Here is a 17,799-nt window from a genome sequence, read left to right as displayed (position 1 = left end):
ATCTGCACTAAATTAAAAAAAAAAAAAATGAACTTGCTTGAGAGTGAAAAAATGATATTGTGACCTGTTCCCACTGTGTTTTCCAAGGAATAGGCAAGATTTTCTTCCCCTACCTGTGTCGGAAGTCAGCAAAGGTGGTGGAGGTCTCGCTACCGGAGGTGCAAACTTCCCAAGGGTGGGAGGTGACGCCTTCCCAATGCGCAATTCGATTTTTTTCGGGCCTTGTTCCAAGATGTCGATCTCCACTGGAATTCCCAGAGCGCCAAACATCTCTCTGAACCGTGTGGCGGCTGTTTTGGCCTCAGACATGATTTCAAACTTGATGTAGATGTACTGGTCATCCTCACGGTACGTCTGGTGGTCAACCACGTCTATGTCCCCTTCATCTGCGCTGACAAAGAGCTCTTCCTCCACGTCAGAGATCTCCGTGGAGATCTTGGCCCTGAAGAGTCTGTGGAGTCTCCTTCCTGCTTTTCGGAAAGCGTCGTCCAGCTCGCTGCCAGACGAGCTCTCCGTCTCGCTGTCAGTGCTCTGCTTACTCCCCTTCTCCTTAGCAAGGACTTGAGGTTCCTGAGTGCCAACCACCACCTTAGCGCTGTGTGAGACCTTGCCAAACTTATTGGATGCCTCACAGGTGTATTTGCCTGCATCCTTCCTGTCCAGGCCAGCGATAATCAAGGAGCAGGTGCCGTCGCTGTAGCTGTCTATGTGGTAGTAACGACCATCCGAGAGCTCCTTCCCATCCTTCAGCCACCGGACGTTCATGTCGGTTTTGCTGTGGGCCACGCACTCCAGGTGCAGGGTGCTTCCAGGCTCTCCAGAGAAGTCTTTGAAGGTCTCAGTAAACACCGGGCACTCCTGTTGCTTGATCTCTTTCCTGACTTTGTAGCCTTTGAAAGCGGCTTGGATCTTCACAGCCGCCTTGTTCATGGAGGGATCATCTAAATCCGGCAGCTCTGGTTCAGCTGGCTGAGCAGCTGTGGTGGCCACAGTGGTCTCCACGGTGGATGTCTCCCACTGTTTCCATAGTTTTCCTGTGGAGGTGGACTGAACCTTGCTGGTAATACTGGTGCTCTTCTTCTCAGCTCTCTTGAGGTAGTTTACTAGAGAAGGAGTCCCAGCTCTAGACTCATCATCAGAGCTTGTGAAAGAGAAATCTGCCTCTCCTGTCCTGGCCAGCTCGTCACATGTGGAGTACTCCTCTGAGTAGTAGTGAGACATCTCTGCTTCCTCCTTCCTCAGCTTCTGAAGCTTCTCATCCTCCTCGGGCACCTCGCTGATGGAATCCAAGGTGGGCTCCCGGCTCATACGGCGCTTCTTGGCCAGGGCTTCCCACAGGAGGTGAAGATCTCCCTCCTGGGCAGCTTCAGGAGGCAGGCTGGGCTGGATGTGTCCATCCACCTGCTCTTCAGCCCGGCTGGCAGGGGGAGCTTCCCTGGCAATCTCCTTCAGCATCGACACTGTGGGAACTGCAGGGAATGAAACAGATGAGAAGTTAAATATCTGTGAGTTTTGAGAAAGCACATGGAAATGTTCTACAGGAGAGTCTCAGAGGCATTTAACTAAGCATCACAATGAGAACAACATGGGAGTTTACAGAATCACAGGATGGGGAGGGTTGGAAGGGACCGCTGGATATCATCTAGTCCAACCTCTCTGCTCACACACATTCCCCTAGATCACATTATTCAGTGTCCAGATGGATTTTGAATATCTCCAGAGAAGGAGACTTCACACCCTCTCTGGGAAGTTGATATAACTGAGTCTGGTCCTGGTGAACTTGTCCTAGCTGACCACGCTTTGAGGAGGAGGATGGACCACACCATCTTCAGGAGGTCTGTCCAACCTCAACAATCCTGTGATTCTATGCATGCACTTAAAACATTACCAAACAACTTTTTTTTTTTTTTTTTTTACATTTATTTATTCCTTGCACATTTGGACCCAATAAACTGATTTCTGCCCTTTTTAATGTTGCAGTTGATGAACTGGTTAAGACTGCCAGTGGAAAGCTACCCAGGCTCATCCTATCTCCCAGGTATACAGGGCTTCCCTGTGTGTCCTGAACAGATCTCCAGCAGCTGTCCTGGGAGCTGAGACTCCCATCTCACATGGACACACCTGCTTGGTTGGATGTGCCTGAAGGTGTCTGGGACACACTCACGTGCCTCTATGTGTTGCCCAGTCCCTTTTGAGATGCTCCAGGTTGTCTGGGACATCCACAGAATACCCTAAAGCATCTCAAAAGGCACCAAAAACTCTTGTAGAGACAATAATGTCACACCTTAAATATCTGTCTCCAGAAACTCTAACCTGAGCAACTCAAAACTATTTGGGATGCAGGAACATACTGGGCAATGCCAAACAGGAAAAATAACAATTCCTTGTGGATTGTTATCATAGCTTGCAAAACAAAATTAATTAATCCACAGCTTGGACTCTGGAGATGCCCCTGGATGTCCATACCAGACCTGATTTAACACCCCAGCAATGCACACTCCATACCTTCAAGACACAGGCTGGCAACAGATTTGACTTCTGGAGAAGCCATGCAGGTGTAGCTGTCCTGATCCTCAGGTTTAAATCCACGGATAATGAGTGTCTGTTTCGTTCCATCTGAGAGGATCTCGTATCTCCCTCCAGCTTTTATTTGCTCTTTTCCCTTGAACCAAGTCACTTTCTCCTCAGTTTTACTTGATAATGTGCACTCCAGGCGAGCCACCCCCCCTTCCGAGACAGATCCTCCCACCAAAGGTTGGGTGATGGTAACTGGAGGCTCTGCAATTACAAAAATATAATTAATTAGCACAAAGAACAATCATCTGGCTTTAAGGCACTCCATTCTATAAAATATCCAAGCAACCCATCCATCTTTTACAACTTTTTCAGCTGTTGTAGACAACTAAAGGAAAAAAAAAAAATAAGAAAGGACTGTCAGCATCCAAAGTATGCACTTCCAAAGATAATATCAAAACAATTTTCCAAGCTCTCCCAGTGCTTAAACCAGCTCCATCTAAACATATACATGCAGAAGTGGTTGCATTTTCCACATTCCTGTGTTTGTTTGCTGGTCTTCATTTACCCATCATCAGTATGAAAGAAGTTCTACAGATTTCTAGATCTCAAATGTTTTGAGATGAAGGAGTTGTGATGCGAGACAAAAAAGAAACAATAAATAGAATGAAAAGAGATTGTTCAAAGCAGCATTCAGCTCTGTCTTGAAATAAAAAAAAAAATATATCTATATCTTTATGCTATCCTAGGAAGAGTAAAAATTATCAAAAAGCATAAATAATTTAAACCAAAAATTTCTCTGCATTTTCTTTACTTTGGAAGGAGGTCTACCAACGGAATGCTGTTTGTAGAACCAAGATAACTCAAAGAACACATTAAACTCAGAGATGTTGACTGGGATGTAAAAGATGGTGCTGGGTTCCCAAAAGCAGCACATCCCTCAGGGTTACCTTCCTCTCTGCACATTTCACCAGGGTGAGTGGATTGCTGCCCAAAATGCCTTGGGTTTGTTGTTGACAAAGTCAGCATGTGCAGAGTCATCAGGGTCCAGTGCTGGCAGCAGTTATTGTTGCAAAAAAAATGCAACAGAGCATTTCAAGCAAAAGAGTATTTGTTTATCATTATACTCATTTTGAGGAATTTAGATGAGTCGTACCGGAGAAAGAGTTGCAAGGAAAGAAAGATTGAAAGAGAGAGACTCCCCATCCCACTGAGGCTTCCAAAGTTTCACCATCAGACAGCAAAGGAACTGCGTCCCCCAGCATTTCTTTGGGGGAATTCTTGAAAAAATCACATAAAAAACATAAAAAAGGAAGAAGATGGGTGAAGAAGACAACATTGCCCACTCATGGTCACAGTCTTGGTTACCCCAAACACATTCCAGCATGCCCTTTTGCACTCATTCCATCCCAGCTCCACCAGAAAAGACAGTTGTGGTGACATGGATGCAATGCAAGAAACCCATGGTGACGGGCCAGCACGTGGATGATGCAGTGCAGGCTGCAAGACAGCTGGATGCAGTTTGGAGGAAACCAGTGCTGAGTGCTAAAAACGCAGCAGGTTTTGTTCACAGCAGCCCAGAACGACTTTTTAACCCCGGGCTCTTCCTCCTCTATTGCGTTGGCAGCCAAGCACTGAAAGGTATTGCCCTGGGAGGTGCCTGGAATGGGTGAAGCAGGCATGCCATGCAAAATGTGGGGTCTGCAGGAGCTGGCAGCCCTCCCTGGAGCCTGTGTCCATCCTCACCTAACCGCACCATCTGGGGGAAGTGCACCGCCTCGCTGGCCCCGGCTTTATTTATGGCCGACACTCGGAATCTGTAGGGCTCCCCCGGGGTGAGGCCATCCACTGTGAACTCCGTGTCCTGGATGAGGCCCTCGCTGCAGGACTGCCAGCCAACTCCCAGGATTTTCCTCTCCACCTTGTAGCCCAGGATGTCCTGGCCGCCGTCACCCAGCGGCTTGTGCCAGGACAGAGTGACAGAGTGGCTGCTCTGACTTAGAACTTCTGGCTCTTCGGGTGGCTCGGGGAGGGCTGGGGGCACAACATGATGTAAGGTTTGAGCAGTAACCCTTCACCCTAAAACACCCAAGAGCCTTCTGCAAGCCATGGGGACGGAAGCACAATGGATTGAGTATCCTCCTTGTGGTAAAGTGGAGTGTAAAGTCATCATAAAGTCACAACCATGAGTACCTGTGCACCACTGATTTGTCCTTGTCTGCCCTGATCTATGCTGCCAATGACAAACATTCATTTTCCAACTCTCATCTCAAATAATTAGGCTCTTCTATATATATAATCAACCACTTTGTCCCACCAAGCTTAAAATAAAGATAATCCTACACAGTCCATATTATCAAGGAATTTGACTGAGAATTTCAAGCACATTTGAGCCTTGATTGTGTTTATTTTGGGTCTGGCCTTAATTGAAATCAAGTTATTATGGGACTAAAGAATAACTCAAATATTTTAATAACGAGTCACTCCACTTCTGTGAAATTGCAGTATGTGTCACAGCATCAGGCAATAACAAATAAATATGTGATGGGAATGATCTGGTGTCCTGCTGTCCATGATCATAGAATGGTTTGGGGTGGGACCTTGAAGATCATATAATCCCAATCCTTCCACTCAGTACACTGGAAAATGTTCCTTGCTTACATTACACTTTGGCCTAAAAGACAGAAATAATTCTTTCAGTCTTGAGTTCAAGACATTTATGATGTAAATGACCTGCCATGATGCACCAATCCGAAGAATTAAAGGCAAATATGGTCAACAGCCAGTTCTTTAACTCTGGACACCACAAGAACAACATAAAGTCTTTTCTCTGTTGTCAGCCAAATTTCATACAGAAAAATCTGTCAACAGGAAGAGCATTTAATGAAATGTAATTAACTGTAAGTACCCAAAATTAGAAGAAGCTGATTTAAATCCATCAAACTTTTTTTTAAAATTGTGGTGAAAATTACTGGAATGCTTAACAGAGATCCCTTAAGTCTCAGAAATCCTTAGATAGAGGCTGCCTGTAGTCATTTAAAGTATAGATGGTCCATCAGTGGCTCTTTAACATCTCAGCTACAGCTAAAATACATTTAATTATCTCATAACCACTGCTGGGATGGTGCTGTGTGACCACTGCTGGGTGACCCACTTGTCCCACTGCAGGAAGGAGCCAGATCCTGGGTGCTGAAATGGACACTGGCATGGCATCATCCAACTTGTTCCATGAGGGAATTAGGGAATGATCATCTTCCCTACTTAACTATTAGCTCTTGCGTCTCTGAAGCAGGAGGTGTGTGCTTCATGGGTGTCCCCCACTTGAGGGTTTTAATATGCTTCTCATTAATCTGGGAAACTGTTTGCCCTGCAACTGAGCTAATGAGCAGATTTCAAAGATTCCTCTGCTATTCTGGATAATTTTTCCACATGGACTCTAGCTCAGTTCCCTCCTAAGTCCATGCTTGCTGAGAGTGAAGTTGAACTTAGAATACTGATTTCTGTTAGAGTTTATGTTACATTTTACAAAAGACTGCAGCTAAAGAAAGTTGGGGAGCATCTCTACCATCACTAGCCTGATACATTTTTCTTCTGATGAGGTGGATTACTTCTGGTCAAAGAACAAGTTGTCAGTAGTATCTTCTCAGACTAAGAGCACTGTTTTGGTACATGTGAGGCAAAATGGAAAAGAATCAGCACAAAGATTGGGAAAATCAGTGTTGCAGCTCCATACCAAAGTTTGAGATTTTGAGTGCCCCTGGGCTGGAACAACACACACTTACCTATCACAGAAAGCTTGGCTGATGAAATGGCCTCCCTGGAAGCAAAGGTCACCTCTCCAGAATGATGCAGCTGGGCTTTTTTCAGAATAAGTTTGTATTTGTTTCCATCTGCTTGTACCTCCCAGTCCTCACCCGACTGGATCTCAATGTCATTACTGTACCAGGCCACTTCATTAACTGGCACAGCTTCACTCAGGACACAGCTAAATGTTGCTTTTTCCCCCAGAGACACTTCCACATCCGCGAGGGACTGCAAGAACTGCAGGCGCCACCCTGTAGATTAAAATCAGTGATCAAACCCCTCAGGTAGAGAAACAATCAAGAGATTTTGTGAATATTTGTGCTGAAGCTCTGAACAGCAGGTCTTGGAGAGCAAGGAGATCATTAAAAGGTTTATGTATAATGCCAGAAGAGAAGGTTTAGAATCACAGAGTGGTTTGGTTTGGGAGGGACTTTAAAACTCATTTTGTTGCATCCCCTGCCTTTGGCAGGGACACCTTCCACCAGACCAGGTTGCTCCAAACTCAATCTAATCCATAGGTGGGGATTGATCTTTGCTTTTGTAGTCTTATTTTCTTGTACAGAAGGGGTTTCTGGTCCCCACTGGGATAAAGGCTACAGAGATAATATTGTTGCTGATAAAACCCTCCTCTCTGAAGCCCTGAAGTGCCTATAAACACAACCGGGCTCATCAGAATCATGACAGCTCTGAGACAGTCATTTACTGCTAATTCAGTGTCAACCGGTGCTGCTTATAAACCATGTCACATCCTACTGAACAAGAAAATGAGGAAATTGTAAAGCCTCATCCATTTAGGGGTGAGAGAATTGGATTTTTTTCAGATTTTTATTTTTTCAGGGAAAGCAAAGGCTTTAGGATGATCCAATTTGTACCTTCCAGTAAGTGAAGGGAGCTGACGAGAAAGATGGAGAGGGACATTTTGCAAGAGCATGGAGTGACAGGACAAGGGGGAATGGATTCAAATGGACAGAGAATAGGTTTACATGAGATATTAGGAAGAAATTCTTCGCTGTGAGGCTGGGGAGGCCCTGGCACAGGGTGCCCAGAGAAGCTGTGGCTACCCCTAGATCCCTGGAAGTGCCCAAGGCCAGGCTGGACGGGGCTTGGAGCAGCCTGGGATGGTGGAAGGTGTCCCTGCCCATGGCAGGGGGTGGCACTGGATGAATTTTAAGGTCCTCTCCAACCCAATCTATTCTGTGATTCTGTGGGTTAGTGGTGGGCTTGATGACCTGAGAGATCTTTCCCAACCTAAATGATTCTATGATTTATTGTGCGGGAAGAACATTTAGATAAGAGACAAACAACAAATGCAACATTTCCTTGCTGCTACTCATCATATTTCCCTGGTTTCTTTCCCCTTTCCAACCAGAAATTGAAGGCTTCCCCTGCCCAAGCACTTGAGTTACCTTTCACTGTGAGGAAGGCTGAGGTCACCGCATCGCTGCACATGAAAGTCACCCTGCAGCTGTCCTGGGGAGTTAAATTCTTCAGCAGCAAGATATGCCTGAGTCCATTTTCAAAGTAAACCATCTCAGTGTTTTCTGTGGTTTTGGCAGGTTCATCGTCAATCAGCCAGTTGTAATTGTAGGTCTCAGGCTTGGAGAGATAACACTCGAACAGGGCTTCCCCTCCTTCCACAGCCTCCACGTTCTCCAAGCCCTGGACAATGCTGTTCTTGGCTAGAAAAGGACAATTAACAGTGTATTAATTATTTGGTCACATATCTCTGAATATTAGCAAGCCTCGGAGCACTGGATGATTCCCACTGCTGCAAAGCTGATGGAAAAATGTGGATGTTATAAACTGTGCTTGTAGGTTTAATTGTCGATTGCAATCCGTGCTCTAACAAAGTATTACAATAGAAAGATTTAAAGACAGTTTAAAAGTAATGATAACCTTTAGAACCTCCAGCATTTCATCTAGAACCTCTAGCATTTCACCCAGATTTCTTCCAAAAACCCGTTTTTTTATAAATAAAGAAAAAAATGGTCATATTTGTATGGATCAGGCCCATAGTCAATAGGAAGGCATAGCTCAGGAAGATAAAGTGCAACTAAATTCCTTTTGTTCTATAACAGTTTCCCAAAGATCTCCCAGACAACACAATTATCATCATGACTGGGGAGATGTGAATCCACTGACAACTCATGATAAAATCTCATGACTTTTCTTGCAAAGCAAATGTAAGAGAATATTATGGCTGAAAAAGCTGTAGTGACGATTATCCAAGATAATTCTGCTTCTAGGAACCACTCAAAGTCAACATCTCTATCAAGATGACTTTGAACAGTAAATTTCTGAATTATTGCAAAGGTCTGTGACATTTAGGTTTATTTTCCCATGCTGTGTGGTGAGTTGTGGGGTCAGAAACATGCACAAACCTCCACACTCCAGCCATGCATCAGTTGGCACCTGGACACAAACAATTAGCTCGATGCCAAATCAAATGTGGGCTGGTGCACGTGGGCATAATTCTTGTTGCTACAGGGACAAATGACATGCACAAAGGTGGGGACACACAGTGGAGTAAATACAGTTTATACAAATGCCATGAAATGGTCAGCGTGATTTGTGTTATATACCAAGACCCCGAGACATCCCAGTTTAGATCTCTACAGATCATTTGGAACTGTGCCCAGCAAAAAAAAAAAAAATTAGTAAAAATAAATAAAATGTTAAAAAAACCTCCAAACTGAGCCATTTATTTAATGGTAAAAACAAAGAAACATACCCAAAAATCACTCCATCCCTGAAGTGTCCAAAGCCAGGCTGGATGGGGCTTGGAGCACAACCTGGGACAGTGGAAGGTGTTCCTGTCCATGGCAGGGGGTTTGGAACTACATGACCTTTAAGGTCTTTTCCAGTCCAAACTATTCTATAATACTAAAAATATTCTGAATTTTATAAGATTTATACTTATGGAGAACAATGAGGGGGTTGCAGACTATTCTTGGAAAAGGTATAATTTTTGTTAGAACAACCCAAATTGTTTATCTTTGTACTTTGGAAGCGCTGGTTTCCCTAATTATGGAAAGCAGCCAATTGCTAACCCTACCTCCTCTGGGATGCTTTTAAATTATGTTAATTAAAATGGTTTTAAATCCCTACAATGGAAAGTGCTTATCAATGTAGAAAACATTGTAATTAATAACACCCTGTTCTTCTGCACTAACAACCAACTCCAGTTAAGCAAGAAGGCAAAATAGCCACAAATGTTCAGAAATCAGAACCTGCTGTTGCTGATCACACCAATTCACTTGGCAACCAAACCCAGGAATTCCATATGCAGCAGAAAAAAAAAGAAATTTCCATGTAAAATCCTAACTTTTTTGTCAATTTTTGTATATATTGTTCCTGAGGATCTCCAGAAATGTGAGTGCTGAGTGAGGAGGTAATTCCTGAGGGATGACTGTTCGAAATAGGTAAATTACCAAGCTCCTTTACTCAGCAAAGTAAAATGGAATTCCACGCCATCCGTTAGTTACTGGTTTTATGCAAAAAGTGCTGTAAAAATTGCTCTTTAATAGCAAAACAATATTTGTATTATTCCTTTGGACCAAGAATACACCTTTGATTTTACAACAGTCCAGCAGGACATATCCCATCACACTGATATTCCAGCTCACTGCAGAAGAGGTGGGCTGGCTCAGTGGTGTAACGAGTGAGTGTTAATTAGAAATAAGATAACACTGCAGTTTCACATTCAATTCCCAACTATTTTTATCCTCATTTTCAGCACTGGAGCAAACACCAAGAGCAGGTATCTGATGTGTCCCTTATTGCAAAGCCTTGCCATGATTTTTCTACCTCTTTTATTTGGAACCCATGGTAGTCTTCCTCTCTGGCTGGAAGACCTCACCTTGAACATCAAGTGTAGCCATCACTTTAATGCCTTCAGCTTCACAAGAATAGATGCCAGTGTCTTCTGGGACCGTGGGGTTAATTTTTAGCATGCTCACATTCCAGTCCTGATCGATAATCACTCGCTGCCCATCTGCATGTATTTCCTGATCATTTTTCTTCCAGATGGCGTGCACTGGCCTAGAATATTGGCATATGAACTCTGCTGGGCCATCTTCATCAACAGTTATGTCCTGCATGGGACTCACCACTTCAATGGTGGGATCTGTTAACCAACATGTCAGGAAGGACATGCATTAGTGGATCCCCATGGAAATCACCCCTTGGAGGGTTTTTGCCAAGCACAGAGCCCGTGGGGAGCAAGCAGAGTGACAGTGCAAGCAGGGGGATTAGCAGTTTAGTCTGTGCCTGTGTCAGCATCAAGCAGGATGGAAGCCAGACTGGTGCATTAGAACATGACCATCACACTGGGAAATGGGCCACCAGGAATTGAGGCTTGTGCTGGAACAGTCCTGAATTTGGACTGCTTCTCCAATTTAGTGTTTCTTACAGTGTTTCTGAGATCTTCCAGGCTGGGAAGCACTGGAAAATGTGAAACACTTTTGCTTCCTGAATGTGGAGCAGAAGTGTGATGCAGAGGACTGCAGGGAGTGGTTCCCTGCAACTCTCAACCTCACAGAGCAATGGGAAAATACCACAAACCCTACTGGAAGCTCCTTGTGTGACTAAAATATAACTACTCGTCGGAAAGAAACACAGTCCTCAAATGCAGACACTCATTCCTGTCCTGGGGTGGTTTTGGCTGTCAGAAATCACGTGAGGAGCAAATATCCAGGACAACTGTGACAAAAAAAGGTCACTCCACAGGAGCAGATGAATATTGCTTTGATTATTTGCATGTTCCTCTGCAGCAAACACATGGTTTAGAGAAAAAGCAATAGGATTTCCTTGACAGTATTTAATCCACAGATCACTGAGAGATCATAAACCCTGACACCTCAGACTGAGAGCCCATAAAATGCTGAGAGCAGCTGGATATGCAGCTCCTCTGAAGGTGTTGAGATCCATGAAGTTGCTTTTAAACACTTCTAAAACCCAAGTTCTGCTTCTTGTGAGGCAGCTGTAAGGCACAGTAGATATATCTGACCTAAAATACTGTGAGTTCCCAAAGCAGCCAAGGGTCCCTCCTGAGATGTCAGACTGGACCATCCATCTACCATGCAATATGCAGGTCAAAAGGAAAAATCTCAATGCAGTCTGAAAATTGAAATCTCTCTGAAACATCATTCTTAGCAGAATTATGTCAACTTAAAAAAAATGATAGGGCTACAAAGGGACATAAAAAGATGAGAGAGAAATCTGGGATATCATCAGGAGCTTGACACGATGATCCTTGAGGAACCCTTCCAGCTCTGGACATTCTGTGATGTCCTAATTCTTCAAATAGTTGCTCTGCTCACAAGCCAGCTGGAATAACCCCCACAGGATCTCTGTCTGGAATGCTCCTCTTGAAACTGCTGCAGCAGGCTGAGGCTTTGGGATGCTCCTGGCAGACCTTGGGGAGCAAAGAGAGATTTGCAAACAGCATTTGGAAACTTGCTGCAAGGCTTGATCCCACTCACTAAGGTTCCCTCTGCCACTCAGAGTGTCTGCCAGGTGTGTTGATGGAGAGGAGGCCTCAGTGGAAGACCTTGGAGATGTTTTGCTGACTGAAGAAGCAAGCTGGTGCCTGGGGAGCACAACCTCATCCCCTTCCATAAGATGTAGAAATGTGTTTCTCACAGCAAATATCACCCGTGGTACTGGAGAAGGTCCTGGTTCCACTGTCCCCTCGCTATTGGCCAGGGCAAGGACTTTGGTGGCCCCTGTTCACCTGTGCAGCTCTTTGGGACTGAGGAGCCAACGTGTGTGGATACTCTCAGCTCAGTCAGAGAAAAGGGTTTTCTAACCAGGCGAGAGCCTAGGAAGCAGTTGGGAAAGAATGTAAATAATTCTCTAATCTACCTGGTTATTCACATTGTTTATAGATATGCTCTGCCACTGTGCATCATTCACTGCACGCCAATGGTGTGAGATGTTTTTACTCTAAGACCAATTAAATTAGTCCACACGATGTTCTCCATATATAGAGCGGTACATTTGAAATAAATCAGAGTTCATTCTCTTTGCCTTCTAACTTGGAGTCTTTCATTCCCATCCTGCTCAACGGTGACAACGTGTGCCCTGGAACCTGCAATTCTCACCGGCCCAGAGGAGCTGGAAAACGGCAGCAGCTCCTTCACCCTTTTCCATCCTCCCCCATCACCTGTGAACCACCACTCCTGGTCAAGGAATGAATGCAGGTGTAGGGCAGTGATCTTGTGGAGGCCCAGCATGGAAAGCTGAATACAGAATAAATCCAATTACCTACACGCCTTAAACCAGGAGAATGAGGCACATGGAACAAAGTCAGCTTGCTCCTTGATGAAGAGCAAGCCATGGATGGCTTGATAGACTGAAATATATTTCAAACAATGATTTATGCTTAAATTTATGGACAATAAATTTGTACACTTTATTAAGTGTACAAACTTTTGTACATTTTATTAAGTGTACAAAATTGTCAGTACAAGAATGGTTGGAAATTTTCAAGTGTTTCACTTTCCTATGAAATCAAGTGTTACTGAGCACAGTGTAGCCAGGGTTATCCCAATCCAGTTATGAAATACTGCTAGTTGTGATTCAGGGTTGTGATTCAGGAATCTTGGCTTCATGGAAGCACAAAATATCTACATACATGTGTGTACCTACACGAGCTGTGGGGTTGGACTGGATGATCTCCAGATATTTCTCCCAAAATCAATGATGCTGTGATTCCATGAAGTGAAAATATCTCAGGAGACTGTTAATTCACTGAGCAGAATACCTAACAGTGCATTCGTTTATAATTTTTAATGTTTTAGGCCCACTGGATTTTTTTGCCTGGAGGGCTCAGAACCAGGTTCTGTTTCTGAAAATGGATGCAAATTAACACGGGACTTGGGTCTGCACACTCTGTTGTCACTGCAGAAGTGATTTCACATTTTATCTTTGAAGAGAACCAAATTTTCTGAATGTACACGGGACACATGATGCAGAGAAGGAGACATCAACCACTGACTACAATTCCATATTGTGGATCATTCCTGTTATGGCCCAGTTATTTTTATTCAAATCCATTCCCCCACAGGAGTAGATTTGAATAAAGCCCTTGATATCTCTGCATATATCCCTTTTCCAAGCAGACAATAAGCCTTAATTTTGCCTGAAAAACAACAGATCTCCCCCACGGCTATAAAAGGAGTGGGTGGGAAGGAGCTTGCTTTATCAAGTCTGGAGCTCAGTGTTATTTGCAGCTTTTGGCTACCCTTACCAAATGGGGAAAATATTTATTCAACAGACCAGAAAGCTTTGCCAGTGCAGGGATGAGCTTTCAAAAACAAGGCACGCTTTGTCTCTGTGCTACTGGAATGTCACACACCCATTGGTTCCCAGGAACAGCCCAAAATCCTGTCCTGGGAATGTGCTGAGCTCAGCACCAGTAGCCCAGCTGTGGAGCAGCAGAGTGGGAAATTTGGGAATGACCACCCCCGCAAGATTTTGTGGTATTATGGAAGAAAAAGCTGAAGTGGGGATGTAAAGTCAGGTGCTACCAAGATATTTATATTCATCTCTTCTTTGATATCAGGTGAAAGAAGCAGCCCTGACCCTGCAACCCTCCCTCATCTATAAAATCCAAAAACATTTGAGGGTAAGGGAAAAAAAAAAAAAATCAGTGTGGCTGTACACAGAAGAACTCTGGGGTGAGAGTGGGTGACTTGCAGAGTGGGAGGGTTGCAGGGAACAGGAGGACCATGAAGGGATTTAGTAAGGGTAGCCTGGAAGGCAGAAGCACCAGCACATGGAGCAAGTCCAGAGGTGGCCACGTGTTTCTTGCTAACGGGGAAATACCTTTGACTAATAATTTAGCTGAAGATATAAGGGACCCAGCTCTGAAGGTGACAGTGCCTGAGTCGTGGCACGCCACGTCATTTAGGGTTAGAGTGTGGATCCTGCCGTCCTGCTCAGAGATTTCGGTCACCAGGTTGTTGTGGAGGGGGGTCCCATCGAGCCACCACTGCACGTTCTTCACGCCCGGGTGCGAGAGCTCGCAGGTGAACGTGGCTGACTCGCCCACAAAGACGTCTGTGTTCCTTAAACCAGACACTATCACTGCTGCCTCTTCTGCGTGACAGAGCAAGAGAAGGTGCCAAAGGAAAACAAAAACAAACACGCACGAGTCGCTCCCTGCAGAACTAACCCAAGCCCAAGTGCAGCTCCAGCAGAGTTAAGCTTGTAGTGCTTTTCCAAGGGGAAAAAAAGAACTAAAATCATCTTGAAGAGGGTTAGAAACCACCTTCCATCCCTCCAGCTGCTTGTAGGAGCAGTGTGTGTGTCTGCAAACATCATTTCACTGGGAGGAAACTCCACTCCTTGCCCAGGTCATGCCTGACTCTCCTGTGTGTTGTGACCATCTGCAGAAATTGTATGAGGCAGAGAGGTACTTAGAGATTTAAATGCTCACTTGGGTGCTTTAAAGGAGTAATAAGATTATCAACAATGATAGAAGCTGCAATCAGCTGTAACAAGAATTTCAGTATTTTTACGACCACTGCTCCAAGTTTTTCAGCAGTACCACCATCTGTTCTGAAGCACAGTATGGTCAGTACTTTAAACTAGCTTAACTTAAAAAGATGGGTCAAACCTCAGCCTGGAGGTGAGTTTTTATATCTTGGCTGGAATCAGGAAAGAAATGAATGGACTTTCTGCTGTTTGGCCAGTTACTGTCAAAGATTTTGGAGTAAGAGGTCCAGGCATTTCCACCACGTTCCATCGCCTTACCTTGCACATACACAGACCCTGTGGTGATCTCGTATCCAGTGCTGCAGGTATAATCCCCACAGTCATCAGGTTCTACACCACGGATGATCAGCTCAGCCACGCTGCCCTTCAGCTTCACCTCGTACTTGTCACTGGGCTGAATGACCACCCCTCCTTTCCTCCACTCAACGGGAGCGTCCGGCTTGGAGATCTCACAGCGCAAAACTGCCGTTCCCCCTTCTTCAGTCTCTACGTTTTTCAGCTCTTTGTTAAACAGCACCGGCAGTACTGCGGTGGAGAAGCAACTGCATCAGTGACGGCGCTCAGAGGTGAGAAACCTGCTTGTAACTTCTGCAGCTGGGCTGCTCCCCTCTTTCGGGACCACAGTTTGCCTGCTGGCCACTCATGGAATCAGCTGCCGATGCTGCAGAGGTGTCCAGTGCTGCTCTGGGCCTCTAAAGGTCTTCACATGGCCATACTCACCATTCTCAGTGGAAGCACACAGAGCACAACACCACCAATCACACCACAGAGCCAGAACCCTTTAGGTTGGAAAAGACTTTTAAGATCAAGTTGAGCCGTTAACCCAGCACAGCCAAATCCACCACTAAACCACGTCCCCAAGTGTCACATCTACACATCTTTTAAATATCTCCAGAGATGGTGACTCCACTGCTTCTCTGGGCAGTCTGTGCCAATGTTTGGCCACCCTTTCAGTGAGGAATTATTTCTTAATACCAAATCTAAACCCATCCTGGTGCAACTTGAGGCCACTTCCTCTCATCCTATTGCTTGTCACTTGTGGAATAGACCAACCTTTACCTCACCACAACCTCCTGTTGGTAGTTGCAGAGAGTGATACCATCTCCCCCAAGCCTCCTTTTCTCCAGATTAAAAAAACCCAGTTCCCTCAGCTGGCACATGAGATTTTGGGTGTTTAATCTCTGAAACCACATGCTCTGAGCAGGAGTTTGTTACGGTGACTAAACCCACAATCTACAAGTGTGATCTAATCTAAAAGACATAGAATTTTTAGCACAAAATTAATAGAACTGTAAAATCCCAAATCCACAGAGTTCTTAGTACAAAATGAATAAAACTGTAAAATCCAAACCAATAGAATTCTTAATACAAAATGAATAAAATTATAAAACCCAAAACCACAGCCGCTAAGAAAGGCAAAGAGCCACAATTCATGGGCTTCTCAGGCGCGAAGACATACAATGGATCAATTTAAAATGGACTTCTCCTAGGTATGGTGAAATACTGCAGTTTGATTTCACAGAGTGTCAGTGATGACTCAGCAATAAAATTTCCATGTGGATGTGGCACCTGGGGACATGGTTTAGTGGTGGACTTGGGATGTTGCATTAATGGTTGGACTCAGTGATCTCAGAGACCTTTTTCAAACTAAATCAGAGAATGGTTTGGGTTGGAAGGGGTCTTAAAGATCCAGTTCCTGCCATGAGCAGGGAACCTTCCACTAGACCAGGCCTCTCAGCGCCCCATCCAGCCTGGCCTGGATGATTCCAGGATCCCCCGTGTGAAGGATGGACGCAGCCAGACCTCCCCTACCCCCAAACAAGCCTTGTCCTACCTTTGACCTGCAGCGAAGCCGTGGTCTGCTGATCCCCCGAGTCACAGGTGTATTCTCCAGCATCCTGAGCCTCAGCCTCGTAGATGAGGAGCTCAGCTCTTGTCCCCTCCTGGCGGATCTCGTACTTGTCCCCGGGCTGCAGCACCGTGTCCCCTTTCCGCCACTCCAGGCGCGCGTGGGGCCGCGTCAGCTCGCAGCGCAGCACGGCCGTGCGCCCTTCCTCCACCTCCTCGTTCTTCAGCCACTGCTTGAACAGCACGGGCAGGCCTGGCAAAGGGCGGCGGTGCAAAGAGGAAATAAAAGGTGGGTGAGGCAGAAATGGAAAACAGAGGGATGTTTTATTGTTAAGGTGTGGATAGGGCTAGGCATGAAGCTGGTGGGAAATTCTGGCTGGGTTTCCCTAAGGAGAGCGTCCGAGGATGCCAAAGTCAAACCTAGACAGAGGAGGAGGAAGGGGAGTTAATCAGCAAGAAAAAAATTTGATTTCTATGTGAGCCTTTTTTCCTCTCCCCGTATCCCAGACTTCTTTTCACAAAGAATTCAAAGTTCAGTAATTATTACTGAAGGCCAGATAGCTTTCCATCCTTGAAATAAAATCATAAAACTGGATAAAATCACTCAAAGAACATATAAATAAATATAAAAATATAAAATATACATACATGTATATATATAAATATATATATTAATATATATAGATCATATCAGAAAATTAAAATACATAGAATATATTAGAATATAGAATATATAGAATATGTAGACTAGTATAATAGACTAATATACAAAATAGAATTATAGACATATTTTATAAAATATTATTAATATAGAGAATAATATAGGTCGATTATATTAGAATATTATAACATATACAGAATATATAAATCCTGTGTTACAATCCAAGGCTTCAGATCTTGCAGCCAGAGATCAATTACAGGATAATTAAGGCTTGCAGGGACCTCTGGAGGAGCCCATGGATGGGGATTCCTCCACTCCTCTGGAACTCAGCTCCAAACTCTGACCATCCCTTCATGTTAAGTCTGGCTTTTTCTAATCTGAATTTTTCTCACTGCTGCTTGCACTTGTTGTCTGTCATCTCTTTACTGAGCCCTCCAAGAAAGTTCTGTGCCTCTCTCCTCTGTAGGTCT

The 17,799-nt window shown here is 44.6% G+C and overlaps 1 protein-coding gene across 1 annotated transcript in view; it reads right to left on the bottom strand.

The window, feature by feature from the left end:
- OBSCN (obscurin, cytoskeletal calmodulin and titin-interacting RhoGEF) overlaps positions 1-17,799 on the bottom strand; it is a 168,714-nt gene that overhangs the window by 63,130 nt on the left and 87,785 nt on the right. The window contains exons 58-66 of the mRNA XM_053972858.1: positions 16,655-16,921; positions 15,079-15,345; positions 14,149-14,421; positions 10,178-10,444; positions 7,725-7,997; positions 6,297-6,569; positions 4,261-4,548; positions 2,506-2,778; positions 114-1,469 (exon numbers count right to left, since the gene is read on the bottom strand). Coding sequence (XP_053828833.1) covers positions 114-1,469; positions 2,506-2,778; positions 4,261-4,548; positions 6,297-6,569; positions 7,725-7,997; positions 10,178-10,444; positions 14,149-14,421; positions 15,079-15,345; positions 16,655-16,921 — 3,537 coding nt within the window. The remainder of the gene's footprint in view (positions 1-113; positions 1,470-2,505; positions 2,779-4,260; positions 4,549-6,296; positions 6,570-7,724; positions 7,998-10,177; positions 10,445-14,148; positions 14,422-15,078; positions 15,346-16,654; positions 16,922-17,799) is intronic.

Source organism: Vidua macroura, chromosome 1 (assembly GCF_024509145.1).
Source record: "Vidua macroura isolate BioBank_ID:100142 chromosome 1, ASM2450914v1, whole genome shotgun sequence".
In the NCBI taxonomy this organism is placed as follows: Eukaryota; Metazoa; Chordata; class Aves; order Passeriformes; family Viduidae; genus Vidua; species Vidua macroura.
Note: the sequence above shows the minus strand (reverse complement) of the source record. Positions and strands in the feature narration are given on the sequence as shown.